Consider the following 11,489-nt stretch of genomic DNA (forward strand, 5'->3'; position numbering starts at 1 on the left):
CACACTCCCCGCTGGGCCAGTGCCAATTTGCCCCATGTGCCCTACAGACCCCTGAGGAGGAGCGTGGCCTGCTGCATTCGGACAGCAACGGCTACACGAACCTGCCTGACGTGGTCCAGCCCAGCCACTCGCCCACCGAGAGCAGCAAAGGGCAGAGCCCCCCATCAAAGGATGCAGGCAGTGAGGTGAGTGGCCGGGGGTGGCTCTACAGGCCATGGGAGGGGCCTGGCAGCGGGTGAGCCAGGATGCTGGCAGCTTCCCCAGAGCCTGGCAACCTGACTGCTGCCTCCACCCCCACAGTACCAGTCCCGTGGTCTGGTCAAGGCCCCTGGCAAGAGCTCATTCACGATGTTTGTGGATCTGGGGATTTACCAGCCTGGAGGCACTGGGGACACCATTCCCATCACAGGTGAGGACAGGGACAGAGCTGCCGGAGGCTGGGGTTCAGAGGGCCACGCAGGAACCCCAGGACCACAGTAACAAGTGATGCCACCAGGGCCTGTCAGACCTAGGGACGGCGAGCCCTGCCCGCAGGCATGTCCTGTACACATCCCTTCTCTGTTCTGCGGTCCTCCTCCCCTTCCCTTCCGATTCATCAAGAGCAGTGGCAGGGGCAGGGGGATGAGAAGGGACAGGCGAGAGGCTCCAGCCCCTGCTCCCTGCTCCCACTCCTGCCCGCAGCCCTGGTCGGGGGAGAAGGAGGCCGGCTGGATCAACTGCAGTATGACGTGCGGAAGGGCTCCGTGGTCAACGTGAACCCCACTAACACACGGGCCCACAGTGAGACCCCCGAGATCCGCAAGTACAAGAAGCGCTTCAACTCAGAGATCCTGTGCGCAGCACTGTGGGGTAAGCTGGCGCTGGGGCAGGCTGCACAGGGGCTGGAGGCTCAGCCAAGCACTCAGCCCCGCCCCAGACCCACCCGACGCTTCCTGTTGCAGGGGTCAACCTGCTGGTGGGGACGGAAAATGGGCTAATGCTGCTGGACCGCAGCGGGCAGGGCAAGGTGTACGGGCTCATTGGGCGGCGCCGCTTCCAGCAGATGGACGTGCTGGAGGGGCTCAACCTGCTCATCACCATCTCAGGTGCGTGTGCCCAGGAGGGCAGTGGGGGTGGGACACAGGCTCCCATGGGCCCTGTCACCCCTCTGTGGTTGGGGAGACAGCAGCCAGGCCGCCAACCAGGTCAAGAGTGTCTGTCCCTCAGGGAAAAGGAACAAACTGCGGGTGTATTACCTGTCCTGGCTCCGGAACAAGATCCTGCACAACGACCCAGAAGTGGAGAAGAAGCAGGGCTGGACCACTGTGGGGGACATGGAGGGCTGCGGGCACTACCGCGTTGGTGAGCTGAGCCTGTGGGGGAGGATGGGGTGGGCAGGACTGGGGTTGGGGCCTGCCAGCTCAGTGGTGAGCTGGGCCTGAGGCGGCCGGCGAGGAATGGGGCCGGGAGGGCTGGGGCTCGGGCCTGCCACCCAGCAGCAGAGTCCTCACACACGTCCTTTCCTGCTTCCAGTGAAATATGAGCGCATCAAGTTCCTGGTCATCGCCCTCAAAAACTCTGTGGAGGTGTACGCCTGGGCCCCCAAGCCCTACCACAAGTTCATGGCCTTCAAGGTGAACCCAGCCCCTGCCCGTGCCTAGTACCTGGCTGCCCCCCTGTCCAGCTCACACCTTCCTCTCCTCCACAGTCCTTCGCTGACCTCCCTCACCGCCCTCTGCTGGTTGACCTGACAGTCGAGGAGGGGCAGCGGCTCAAGGTCATCTACGGTTCCAGCGCCGGCTTCCACGCCGTGGACGTCGACTCGGGGAACAGCTATGACATCTATATCCCTGTGCACGTGAGCTTGACCTAGGGACCCCCAGAGGGGCGGGGTGGGGCGGGGCTGCCCAGCCTGGTGCCCGTGGGGGGACACTGCAGCTGCCTCCTCTTCCGCATCCCCAGATCCAGAGCCAGATCACGCCCCACGCCATCATCTTCCTGCCCAACACAGACGGCATGGAGATGCTGCTGTGTTACGAGGACGAGGGCGTCTACGTCAACACATATGGGCGGATCATCAAGGACGTGGTGCTGCAGTGGGGAGAGATGCCCACCTCCGTGGGTGAGTGAGGGCTGGCTGAGGCGCACCCGAGATGGCCTGGGCACAGCCCACTCACCAACTGCTCCCACCTGCCCCCGCAGCCTATATCTGCTCCAACCAGATCATGGGCTGGGGCGAGAAAGCCATCGAGATCCGCTCCGTGGAGACGGGGCACCTGGACGGGGTCTTCATGCACAAGCGAGCCCAGAGACTCAAGTTCCTGTGCGAGCGGAATGATAAGGTGGGGGCCCTGGCCCCAGGAGGGGGTGGCATGGCCCCTGAGTCCCTGGGCAGGGAAGCCCCTGCCGGCTCCTCCTGGGTGTTCCTGCCCCCTCCCAGTGATTTCTGCCCCTCTCCGCCCTCCCCCCCAGGTGTTCTTTGCCTCTGTCCGCTCCGGGGGCAGCAGCCAAGTTTACTTCATGACTCTGAACCGGAACTGCATCATGAACTGGTGACAGGGCCATGGGCTGGGCTACCCCCCGTGGACCCAGCCCTCCCCGCACCTCCCGCCGCCCCGCTTTCCCTCCCTGGGCTTTTTTGCTTTTACTGGTTTGATTCACTGGAGCCTGCTGGGAACGTGACCTCTAACCCTTTTCCTCCCCTGCCCGCTTTTGTGATCACGTGACCATCCTGATCCCCCTCCCCTCCCCAGAGGTTCTCTCCCCCCAGAACTGTGCCTGTCCCCAACACATGGGGAGCGACACAGCTTTCCCAACCAGGAATCGAGTGGGCCTTGCTCTTCCTCCCCTGGGGAGGAGAGTGCTGGGGGCCTGGCCCCCTTACCCACTGCTGCTGACTGGGCAGGGCACCGGACCCCTGGATTTGCACGTTAGGGGAGCCGGCTCCCCCCTTGAATGTACCAGACTCTGGGGGGGTGTCACTGGGCCCCAGGTTTAGGGGAGTCTCCAGCCATTCCATGGGCAGGGACCACTTCCTCATTTTTCTGAAAGCACTTTAATGATTCCCTCCCCTCAGACCCCAGGGGATGGAGGGGGAACCCCCGTCAGCCAAAACATTCCTTACCCCCCTTCCTGACCCCCTCTGCCCCAGCCTCTCCCTCGGTGGAGGGTGGGAGCAGGGCACTCCTGTCCTGACCCCCCACGCTTGCAGCTGTATATAGTGTGAGCAGCAAGTACCCCCTTCCCCCCAGTGTAGTGGCCTTGGACCTCCCGTTTGTTAATAAAGACAATTCAACCAGCTCCCGCCCTCGCAGCCTGCCTTTATTGTTTCCTCTCATAAGCCTGGCTGCTCCAGGCTGCACAGCCCGCCAGCCTGCGTCCTTGCCAGGCCCCCACCCCAGGCACCTCTGCTTTTGTTGCCCAAGGGGTAAAGGCTGGGTGAAGCTCACAGGCTGGGGCTGGCCTTGCTCCCCCGATGGTGGGACAGGACGGAGGGGGCACAGCTTGCCTCTCCAAGGCACGTTGTCCTGTTGGGCTGGCAGCGGGCTCAGGGCTGGATACACGGCGGGTAAGGCAGGTCCGGCACCTGGTTGAAGTAGCCCCCGAGGAAGATGAAGGTGGAGCCCACGCCGAAGAGCACCAGAGCCGCCCAGAAGCAGATGTTGTCGAGGGCCTTGCCCATGCGCACCCAGTCGGACACTTCCTGGGGAAAGGACGGTGCAGGCTGAGGGCAAGGGGCAGCTGCGGGAGACGGGGTGTGGCCCTGCGGGAGACGGGGTGAGGCGGCACCTCGCCAGCGGCCTCCTGCGCCCGGGTACTCTCGGCCACGAAGTTCACAGCATCCACGCAGCAGCGGATCTCCGGGGCAGCGGCGCCCAGGCTCTGGCAGAGCGCGGCTGGCGAGGAGGAGGAGGGGGCGCACCGTTAGGCGCCTGCCAGGCTGCAGGCAGCCCCGGGCCCCGCGGCGCAGGGCTCACCTGTCCAGGCGCCGTGCCGGTGTCTCTGCCCCTCGAAGACCAGCTCACTGCGGGGCTTTCTCAGGATGAGCTCCTCTGCGCGCAGCAGGAGCCCCACCGATGAGGCCCGCCGCGGCGGCGAGGTGGGGCGCGGGGCCTCGGGGGGAGGGCTCGACCCCAGGAGGCGAGGAAGCAGCTCCAGCAAGGCCTGGGGACGGAGCGGGCGCGGGAATCAACACGACGCCCACCCTGCTGGGGCGAGCCCCCCACCCCACCCCGTGCTCACGTGGCGCAGGCGCGGGGACGTGGCGTGAGTAGTGGGCGTCCGCAAGGACACGTTGAGCACGATGACGCAGTTCATGACGATGAGCGTAGCAACCACCATGACAAACAGGAGGTACCTGCGTGACGTCACGGCATCACCGGCTCATCTGACGTCACTGTCTCCCCACTCCTCCCAGGGCGGCTGGTTCTGACCTCACAAACACCTGCCCACCCACCACTTGCTGAAGCAGTTGGCGCGGCTAGACGCCCCTCCTGCCACCTGCGGCGGCCATGAAGGGGACCCCCAGCTCCCTGGACACCCTGCTGTGGGTCTACCACTTCCACAGCTCCACGGAGGTGAGCCAGGGCGGCTCCGCCGTGTGGCCCAGCAGGCCCTGCCCCTTAGCCCGCTGACCAGCGCCCTTGCAATTCCTCCAGGTGGCCCTGCAGCCCCCTCTGCTCTCCTCCCTGGAACTGGCCGCCACGGCGGCCCACGAATACCTGGAGCAGAGGTTTGGAGAGCTGAGGTCCCTGGAGTCCAGGGAGCCGGCGAGGCCCACCCCGACGCCCACCCTGGGACTGGTGCTGCAGGAGGCCGCGGCCAGCCTCATGAGCTTTGGGGCCGCCTTGTTAGAGGTGCGGCGCACGGGCAGGGCCTCGTAGGGCTGCAGGGCCTCTCCCTCCACACTAACTTCTGTGTCCCCCGCTCCCCACGCCCCATGCAGATCTCCGCCCTGTGGCTGCAGGAGGAGGCACGCCGGCTGGAGGGCTGCGGCCCTGGTGCAGCCCCAGAGGCCGGGGACCCTGGAGGAGCGCTGGCCCGGGTGGCTCAGGCGGCTGGGCAGGGTGTCCGGCGAGCAGGGGCGAGTGCCCGGCTCCTGGCCCAGGGGGCATGGCTGTGCCTGTGCGGCCGTGGCCTGCAGGGGTCCACCTCCCTGCCCCATCAGTGGCCCCAACTGGGCCTCGGGATCCCAGGGGAAGCGGTGAGTTTGCGATGCAAGGGTGTTTTGGGGGCGGGGGGCGGGGAAGGCAGGCACTGAGCTGGACGGTTCCCCAACAGGGGCATTCAGGCGAGCTGGTGGTGGTGCCCAGCAACAGCACACTGGACGGCAGGCCCGACACTCCACCCCCGAGCCAGGCCCACCCCACATCCGAATAAAGCCCCGAGCAGCCCCGGCGGTCACACGTCACACAGTCAGTCCTCAGACGGCCAAGGCTGCCCCGGTTCAAGGGCCACGCCCACGGACCAAGCCACACCCCGTCATGTCGGGCCACGCCCACATGCCCAGTCACGTCCTACATCCTCAGGCCGCGCCCACAGTCCCAACCACGCCCCACGCCCTCTGGCCACGCCCACGGCCCGGGCACACCCCATTCTGCCTGGCCACGCCCAGAGTGCCAACCACGCCCCGCGCCCTCTGGCCACGCCCCCGGCGCCCTCACCTGCCCAGCAGTGGCACGCTCAGAGACGTCTCTGGGATTTTCTGAGCAATCAGGAACAGGAAGACGGTCTGGGCGAGCAGGACGTTGATGGAGACCGTGCACTTCTGGCCGCCAGCTGGAGGGGGTGCCCGGTGAGGGTGAACCGGCCTCCTACCCGACCCCTGTGTCCCGGGAGCCGGACGGGAGGGTGGGGGGCTGCGGCCATGGCTCACCCTGTGCCGGCAGGAAGTAGGCCAGCAGCACGAGGCCCGAGATGAGCACGCAGGGCACGATGATGTTAATGACGTAAAAGAGCGGCTTCCGGCGGATGATGAGCGTGTAGATGACGTCACTGTGGCCCGGGCCATCAGCGGTGCTGGCCTGGCGGCGGATGATGCCGGGGCAGAAGTCGATGGCCCACTCGCCGTTCTCTGCAGGACAGAGAGGTCGGTCCCCTGGTGAGAGCGGGTGGACCTTCCCCTGGCTGCACGCGCCCACAGCCCCCCACCTGCACGCACCCGCAGCCCCCCACTTGCACGCGCCCACAGCCCCCCACCTGCACGCACCCGCAGCCCCAGGACAGCCAGGATGGGGGCAGCGGGGACAGAAGGGGCATTGCTGGCGCAGGTGTGGGGCCTCGCACCGTGGAGCAAGCTGAAGGCGGTTGCCTCTGGAAGCGGGGGGCCTCACCTGTGAAGGCCTCCGTGTCAATGTCCATCTTGTCAATAGTGTTGCCCTGGTCGTCCACCGCAAAGGTGAACTCCACCTCCTCAGCATTGTAGGTCTGAGAGCTGCAGAGCGGGGGGCCAGGACCCCCAATCCCACAGACTCAGACCCGCCTCTCACCTCTCCTAGCTCAGCTCCAGCCAGGCAGTCAGACCCCGTGGGCATGCAGTGCCCACCTGCTGGCAGTGCCCCACTCGCCCCAATCCCTCCCGCAGCTCCCCGAGGGGAGGGCTCCCTGCCCACCGGAACACGAGGGAACAGTTCTGCCAGTCGAAAGGGAAGTAGGTGACCTCGACGGCGCAGGTGCTGCGGTAGATGGCGGGGGGCAGCCAGCTCACGTAGCCACCCTCGTAGATGAGCACGTTGGCCTCGTAGGCCACCCCGAACTGGCCGTCGATGCTGCGGGATGGCAGGGGAAGTGGCGGCTCTCAGGGGCTCTCGCCTGGACCCCTGTCCCCCCGCTCCTGCCCCTGCGTCCTCACTTGTTTTCCAGCACGATCTCCGGCAGCCACACAAGCTGGGAGGGGACCCGTAGGGTCTCCAAGCCCCCAAAGCTGTCCTTGCTGTAGTTCAGTCGGTAATCCTGCCAGTCCTGGGGGCCGGAAGGACATGTGTCTTGCTGTGCCACCGGACCTGCCAGTGGGGAAGGGGTGGGAGGTGCACAGAGGGGCCCAGGCGACCCCTCCCCAGGGCTGACTCACGATTCCGATCCACACGCTGGTGGTGAGGGTCTCCTCCTTCTCATTCTGCGGAAGGGAGCGTGGGGGTGACCACGGGGAAGGGGCCGGAACTCACAGGTCAGCTTCAGGACAGGGGCGGCGCCGGGCACTTACCAGGGAGATGAGGTTGGTCAGGGTGACCTTGAGGGTGATGGTCACTGTCTCGTCAGGGGCCTGCACGGGTCGGCTCTCCCGGTCGTAGTTGTCCAGGAGGTGGTGGTACAGGCTCAGCTCCTGGTTCTTCCCACGGCCACTGCCTGGAAGGGAGACGGAGTCTCTCTGGGCACCAAGAGGCCACTCTCGGGCTGTGTCCAGGGGCCAGTGTGTCTCGATGCCCAGGTCCCTTGCAGCTATGCCTCTGCATGTGCCCAGCTGCCACCCCGACACCCATGCCTACCGAGGAGCCCTAGGATGACCAAGATGCCCAGCATGGCCCCTGCCATCGCTCCGTCTGGCTGGTCCCTGGCTATTCTGGGCTCTGGCAGGGGTGCAGAGGAGTGAGGCCTGAGGGTGTTAGTTCCGGGCCGAGTTAGGGGACTGTTACCTAATCCTCTCCCCATATCCCTGCTGGAGGGTGGCTGGAGACTTGTTGGCTGTCCCTCCTCCCTCCCGCCCCTGCCACAGCAATTGCCCCAGCTTCCTGCCCCCACCCCACCCCGGCATCCTTTGCACGGGCTTGAGCAACCCCAGAGGTGCACACCTGATCCCTTCAGGACACCTGGGCGCACAGGCCTGGCTGTGGGCGGGGATGGGAGGGGAGTGCTGCTGTCCCCGGGGGCCCTGTGACTCGGATGACCACATCTAAGCATGTGACACAGCCCTGGGCTCCTGTCAGTCATGTGGAACACACTGCAGCCTACTGCCTGGCCAAGGTCACACACAGTTCCTACTCTGTTTGACAAAAAAAAGGGGGGGGGGACTCTGAAGATCCGACAATTAGACAGATTGGTCTCTGGTAACAGACTCCACCTGGCAAAGGACAGCACGCCCCCAGAAGGGCCCACCGCCCCATCACAGCCCCCGGGTCCAGGCCCAGCTCCCAGGGGGACACCGGCCCTCTGCTGCTGCCGCCTTGTGGCCATTGATGGTAGTACCGTCTCCCCAGACACTTCATTAAGGGATCTCAGTATTTGTTCGTTTTCAGCAGCCCCAGGGGTGCTCGCTCAACATGCTTATCCCTAGGCACCCACAAGACCCCATGTGGGGCTCCAGGATTCTGTTTTCAAAGGTGCTCCTGCTGTTTCGTCTACAGCAGCTCGTGGAACATTTGTACTTGCAGGACTAAGCAGTTATTTTTATGCCAGTCGCCAAACTTCCTCATGTCGCTGTAGCATTGTCCTGAACGTATGAAGACTCAGATCAGGACCCAGGTCTCAGCGGCTTACTGGCAAGGCTGCACCATACCACTGCGCTCACGTACACACTTCATGAAGTACCACCGTGCCCGCCTGTGAGGGCTGTCATAACCAGGGAGACCCCAGTGTCTGTCCCATTCCCACACACCTTTGCAGCCTCGGCTTCTGCTCCAGACCTCCCCAGTGCAGCCTCTGTGGGACCCAGCAGGGGCCGGCACTGTGGCATAGTGGACAAAGCTACAGCCAGCTATGCTGGCATTCCATAGGGGTGCCAGTTCGAATCCCAGTTGCTTCACTTCCAGTCCAGCTTCCTGCCAATGTACCTGGAAAGCAGCAGAGGACGGCCTAAGGGCGCCTCCCACCACCCCTGTGGGAAACCCAGGCTCGGTGGTGGCCATGTGGCAATGGTGGCATGGCCTCCTGGGGAGTGAACCAGACGGTGGAAGTGCTGACTCTCCCTCCCCTCCCTGCTGTGACTTTCAAAATAAATAAATGAACCTTTAACAATAAATCGAGTTTGTCCTACTGTTTACCCTATCGGCTCTGGGGTGTGGCCAGGGCTGAGCTGGGCTCTTGCATGCTGTGGTTCCAGAGGTGGCCAGCTGGAGTCACCAGCAGCTGTGGTGACGGAGGAGACGGATCAGCAGGGACACAGCACAATGACAGAGGGGAAGCTCTGCTCGGATCTGCGTGCAGAGAGGCCGAGAGGGGGACTGGGGCCAAGGCCCTGGGAAAGGGGAGGAGGGTCCAGTGGACACGGGAAGCTTTGCAGGCTCCTGGAGGTTTGCAGGGGGCTTGCAGGCACATACATGCACTGGAGCAGAACTGACCAGGGCACATCCAGGCCTGGGTAACTCCAGGACCAGTGTCCTCCTGCTCCTGAGCCGGTCACTCTCACCTGTTCTCCCGACTTGCAACTACCCATGTCCACCAGACCCTTCTGCCCTCTCCCAGGGCATTGGCCCCAGTTCCCCTCTCGTCTTCTCTCCGCAGAGAGCCTCTGCTCCCATCACTCCACTTCCCATCCAGCTCCCTGCTTGGCCTGGGAAAATACTAGAGGATGGCTTAAAGCTTTGGGACCCTGCACCCACCTGACCTTGGCACAGCCAGAGGCCCCGGGAGGAAGGGAGCTCCTGTGAAGGAAAGGCACCCAGCTCCCTGCTTGTGGGCCGGGAAAGCTGTGGAGGACAGTCCAAAGCCTTGGGACCCTGCACCCACACCCAAGGAAGGAAGAAGTTCCTGGCTCCTGGCTTCGGATCAGCTCATTCCTGGCCATTGTTTTTAAAAAACAATGTCACAGGGCTAGCGCTGCGGGGCAATGGGTAAAGCCACGTCCTGTAGTGCCAGTATCCCACAGGGGCTCTGGTTCAAGTCCTGGATGCTCCACTTCGGATCCAGCTCCCTGCTAACACAGCGAGGATGGCCCAAGTGCTTGAGGCCCCCTGACATGCATGTGGGAGACCCAGAGCAGCACCTGGCTCTTGGCTTCAGTCTGGCCCAGCCCTAAATATTGCTGCTATTTTTGGAGAGCTTACCAGCAGATAGAAACTCTGTCACTCTGCCTTTCAAGTTAATAGATAGTAAAATGCGCAAGACAGCTTCAGGGGTCTGTGGGAAGCCACATCAGGTTTGAAAATAACAAGGGAGCAGCAAGTCCTGCTACCTGCAAAAGCCACAGCAAGTAGCCCTCAGAGACACCAATGTGTGCTGCTTTATAACTGACCCACCAAGGAAGTGGAGACGGCCAGGACCGGCCGTGTACCCATGACAAAGCGGCCAGCGACAGCAGGTGCAGGAACGCCTCACGGCAGAAAAGAGCTCAAGCCGTGACCTCGCATGGCCGCGCCACCTTGCAGAGTTCCGGCGGGCGCTGAAGCCTGAGCCAGGACGTGGCCCGGTGGCAGGGAGCCCGGAGCGGGGCTGCCACCCAGTCCACACCAGGGAAACGCCCAGGAAACAACTGGGCGCCAAAGCCACGCTCGAGAGGCCGCCCTCTGCTGGCTGCCTGGAGACACTGCACCGTTCCAGGCCTGCTCGTGGGACACGCCCTCAAACTGGCTATTACTAGGATCCACTGATTAAAACGGATACCCTAAAAAATTTATTTCAAAGGCTGGTTCACTCCCCAGATGCCCACAACAGCTTCAGGTGGGCCAGACTAAAGCCAGAAACCAGGCACTAGGTCCGGCTTGTCCATTTGGGTGGCAGGTTCTCATGGGCGGTGAACTAGATAGGACGCAGAACAGCCAGACACTCCAATATGGGATGGCAGCACTGCAAGGGTTAGCTTAACGCACTATGCCACAACACTGGTCCATAAATTTTTTTTTAAAGATTTTATTATTATTGGAAAGCCGGATATACAGAGAGGAGGAGAGAGAGAGAGGAAGATCTTCCATCCGATGTTTCACTCCCCAAGTGAGCCGCAACGGGCCGGTGCGCGCCGATCCGAAGCCGGGAACCTGGAACCTCTTCCAGGTCTCCCACGCGGGTGCAGGGTCCCAGTGCATTGGGCTGTCCTCGAGTGCTTTCCCCAGGCCACAAGCAGGGAGCTGGATGGGAAGCGGAGCTGCCGGGATTAGAACCGGCGCCCATATGGGATCCCGGGGCTTTCAAGGCGAGGACTTTAGCCGCTAGGCCACGCCGCCGGGCCCCATAAATTTCTTTTTAATTTACCTCCCCCCCACCCCCAGGACATTCCCAGGATCCAGTTGAAAGCCAGAAGAATGGAACTCCACTTTGGTCTCCCACTGTGGGTTGTAAGAACCCCACTACTTATGGCTGTCATCTGTGGCCTCCAAGGATACACTTTAGCAGGAAGCAAGACTCAAAGTGGAGGAGCCAGGGGTCAAACCAGCCACTTTGGCATGGCGTACAGGTGTCTTCACTGCTGAGCCATTGCCTGGACTTTGTTTTTATTTGCTTGAAAGGCAGAGAGATGGACAGAGGAGCACAGTGTCTCCATGCACATGCTCACTTCCCAGTTCCCACCACAAGGTGGCGCCGGGCCAGCCGAAGCCAGGAGCCCAGGACCCAACCCAGGTGGCAGGGAGTCTGGAGTGCTGCCT

General features: G+C 63.2%; 3 protein-coding genes across 18 annotated transcripts in view; 2 read left to right on the forward strand and 1 right to left on the reverse strand.

The window, feature by feature from the left end:
• The window catches only part of MINK1 (misshapen like kinase 1), a 53,813-nt gene extending 50,534 nt beyond the window's left edge, over positions 1 to 3,279 (forward strand). For all 16 annotated transcript variants that reach the window (XM_058676377.1, XM_058676379.1, XM_058676381.1 and 13 more), the window contains 10 exons: positions 48 to 185; positions 301 to 409; positions 682 to 849; positions 942 to 1,085; positions 1,207 to 1,341; positions 1,513 to 1,613; positions 1,688 to 1,837; positions 1,942 to 2,101; positions 2,182 to 2,321; positions 2,452 to 3,279. In XM_058676377.1, the coding sequence (XP_058532360.1) occupies positions 48 to 185; positions 301 to 409; positions 682 to 849; positions 942 to 1,085; positions 1,207 to 1,341; positions 1,513 to 1,613; positions 1,688 to 1,837; positions 1,942 to 2,101; positions 2,182 to 2,321; positions 2,452 to 2,535 (1,329 nt within the window). In that variant the 3' untranslated portion in view covers positions 2,536 to 3,279. The remainder of the gene's footprint in view (positions 1 to 47; positions 186 to 300; positions 410 to 681; positions 850 to 941; positions 1,086 to 1,206; positions 1,342 to 1,512; positions 1,614 to 1,687; positions 1,838 to 1,941; positions 2,102 to 2,181; positions 2,322 to 2,451) is intronic.
• Positions 3,280 to 3,492: 213 nt separating this feature from the next.
• Positions 3,493 to 7,509, reverse strand: CHRNE (cholinergic receptor nicotinic epsilon subunit). Its single transcript, XM_058676469.1, has 12 exons — positions 7,464 to 7,509; positions 7,181 to 7,323; positions 7,049 to 7,093; positions 6,830 to 6,939; positions 6,591 to 6,746; positions 6,312 to 6,412; positions 5,855 to 6,052; positions 5,643 to 5,757; positions 4,222 to 4,336; positions 3,957 to 4,143; positions 3,769 to 3,875; positions 3,493 to 3,682 (listed from the first exon to the last, which is right to left on the reverse strand). Exons 1-12 carry the CDS (start codon positions 7,507 to 7,509, stop codon positions 3,527 to 3,529), a joined length of 1,479 nt encoding a protein of 492 aa, XP_058532452.1. The 3' UTR covers positions 3,493 to 3,526.
• Positions 4,451 to 5,366, forward strand: C17H17orf107 (chromosome 17 C17orf107 homolog). Its single transcript, XM_012929695.2, has 4 exons — positions 4,451 to 4,556; positions 4,638 to 4,835; positions 4,925 to 5,182; positions 5,260 to 5,366. Exons 1-4 carry the CDS (start codon positions 4,491 to 4,493, stop codon positions 5,356 to 5,358), a joined length of 621 nt encoding a protein of 206 aa, XP_012785149.2. The 5' UTR covers positions 4,451 to 4,490; the 3' UTR covers positions 5,359 to 5,366.
• Positions 7,510 to 11,489: the final 3,980 nt, after the last annotated feature.

This window comes from Ochotona princeps, chromosome 17, assembly GCF_030435755.1.
Source record: "Ochotona princeps isolate mOchPri1 chromosome 17, mOchPri1.hap1, whole genome shotgun sequence".
NCBI lineage: Eukaryota > Metazoa > Chordata > Mammalia > Lagomorpha > Ochotonidae > Ochotona > Ochotona princeps.

What these genes read in the sequence shown, in the direction of transcription:
- C17H17orf107 (XM_012929695.2), top strand. Translation starts at nt 4,491, where the DNA reads ATGAAGGGGACCCCCAGCTCCCTGGACACCCTGCTGTGGGTCTACCAC. An exon ending in ACTTCCACAGCTCCACGGAG is followed by an intron (nt 4,557 to 4,637) that starts GTGAGCCAGGGC and finishes CAATTCCTCCAG; the next exon opens with GTGGCCCTGCAGCCCCCTCT. An exon ending in TTGGGGCCGCCTTGTTAGAG is followed by an intron (nt 4,836 to 4,924) that starts GTGCGGCGCACG and finishes CGCCCCATGCAG; the next exon opens with ATCTCCGCCCTGTGGCTGCA.
- CHRNE (XM_058676469.1), bottom strand. Translation starts at nt 7,509, where the DNA reads ATGGCAGGGGCCATGCTGGGCATCTTGGTCATCCTAGGGCTCCTCG. An exon ending in AGCGTGCCACTGCTGGGCAG is followed by an intron (nt 4,337 to 5,642) that starts GTGAGGGCGCCG and finishes GACGTCACGCAG; the next exon opens with GTACCTCCTGTTTGTCATGG. An exon ending in CCGGCACGGCGCCTGGACAG is followed by an intron (nt 3,876 to 3,956) that starts GTGAGCCCTGCG and finishes CCTCCTCGCCAG; the next exon opens with CCGCGCTCTGCCAGAGCCTG.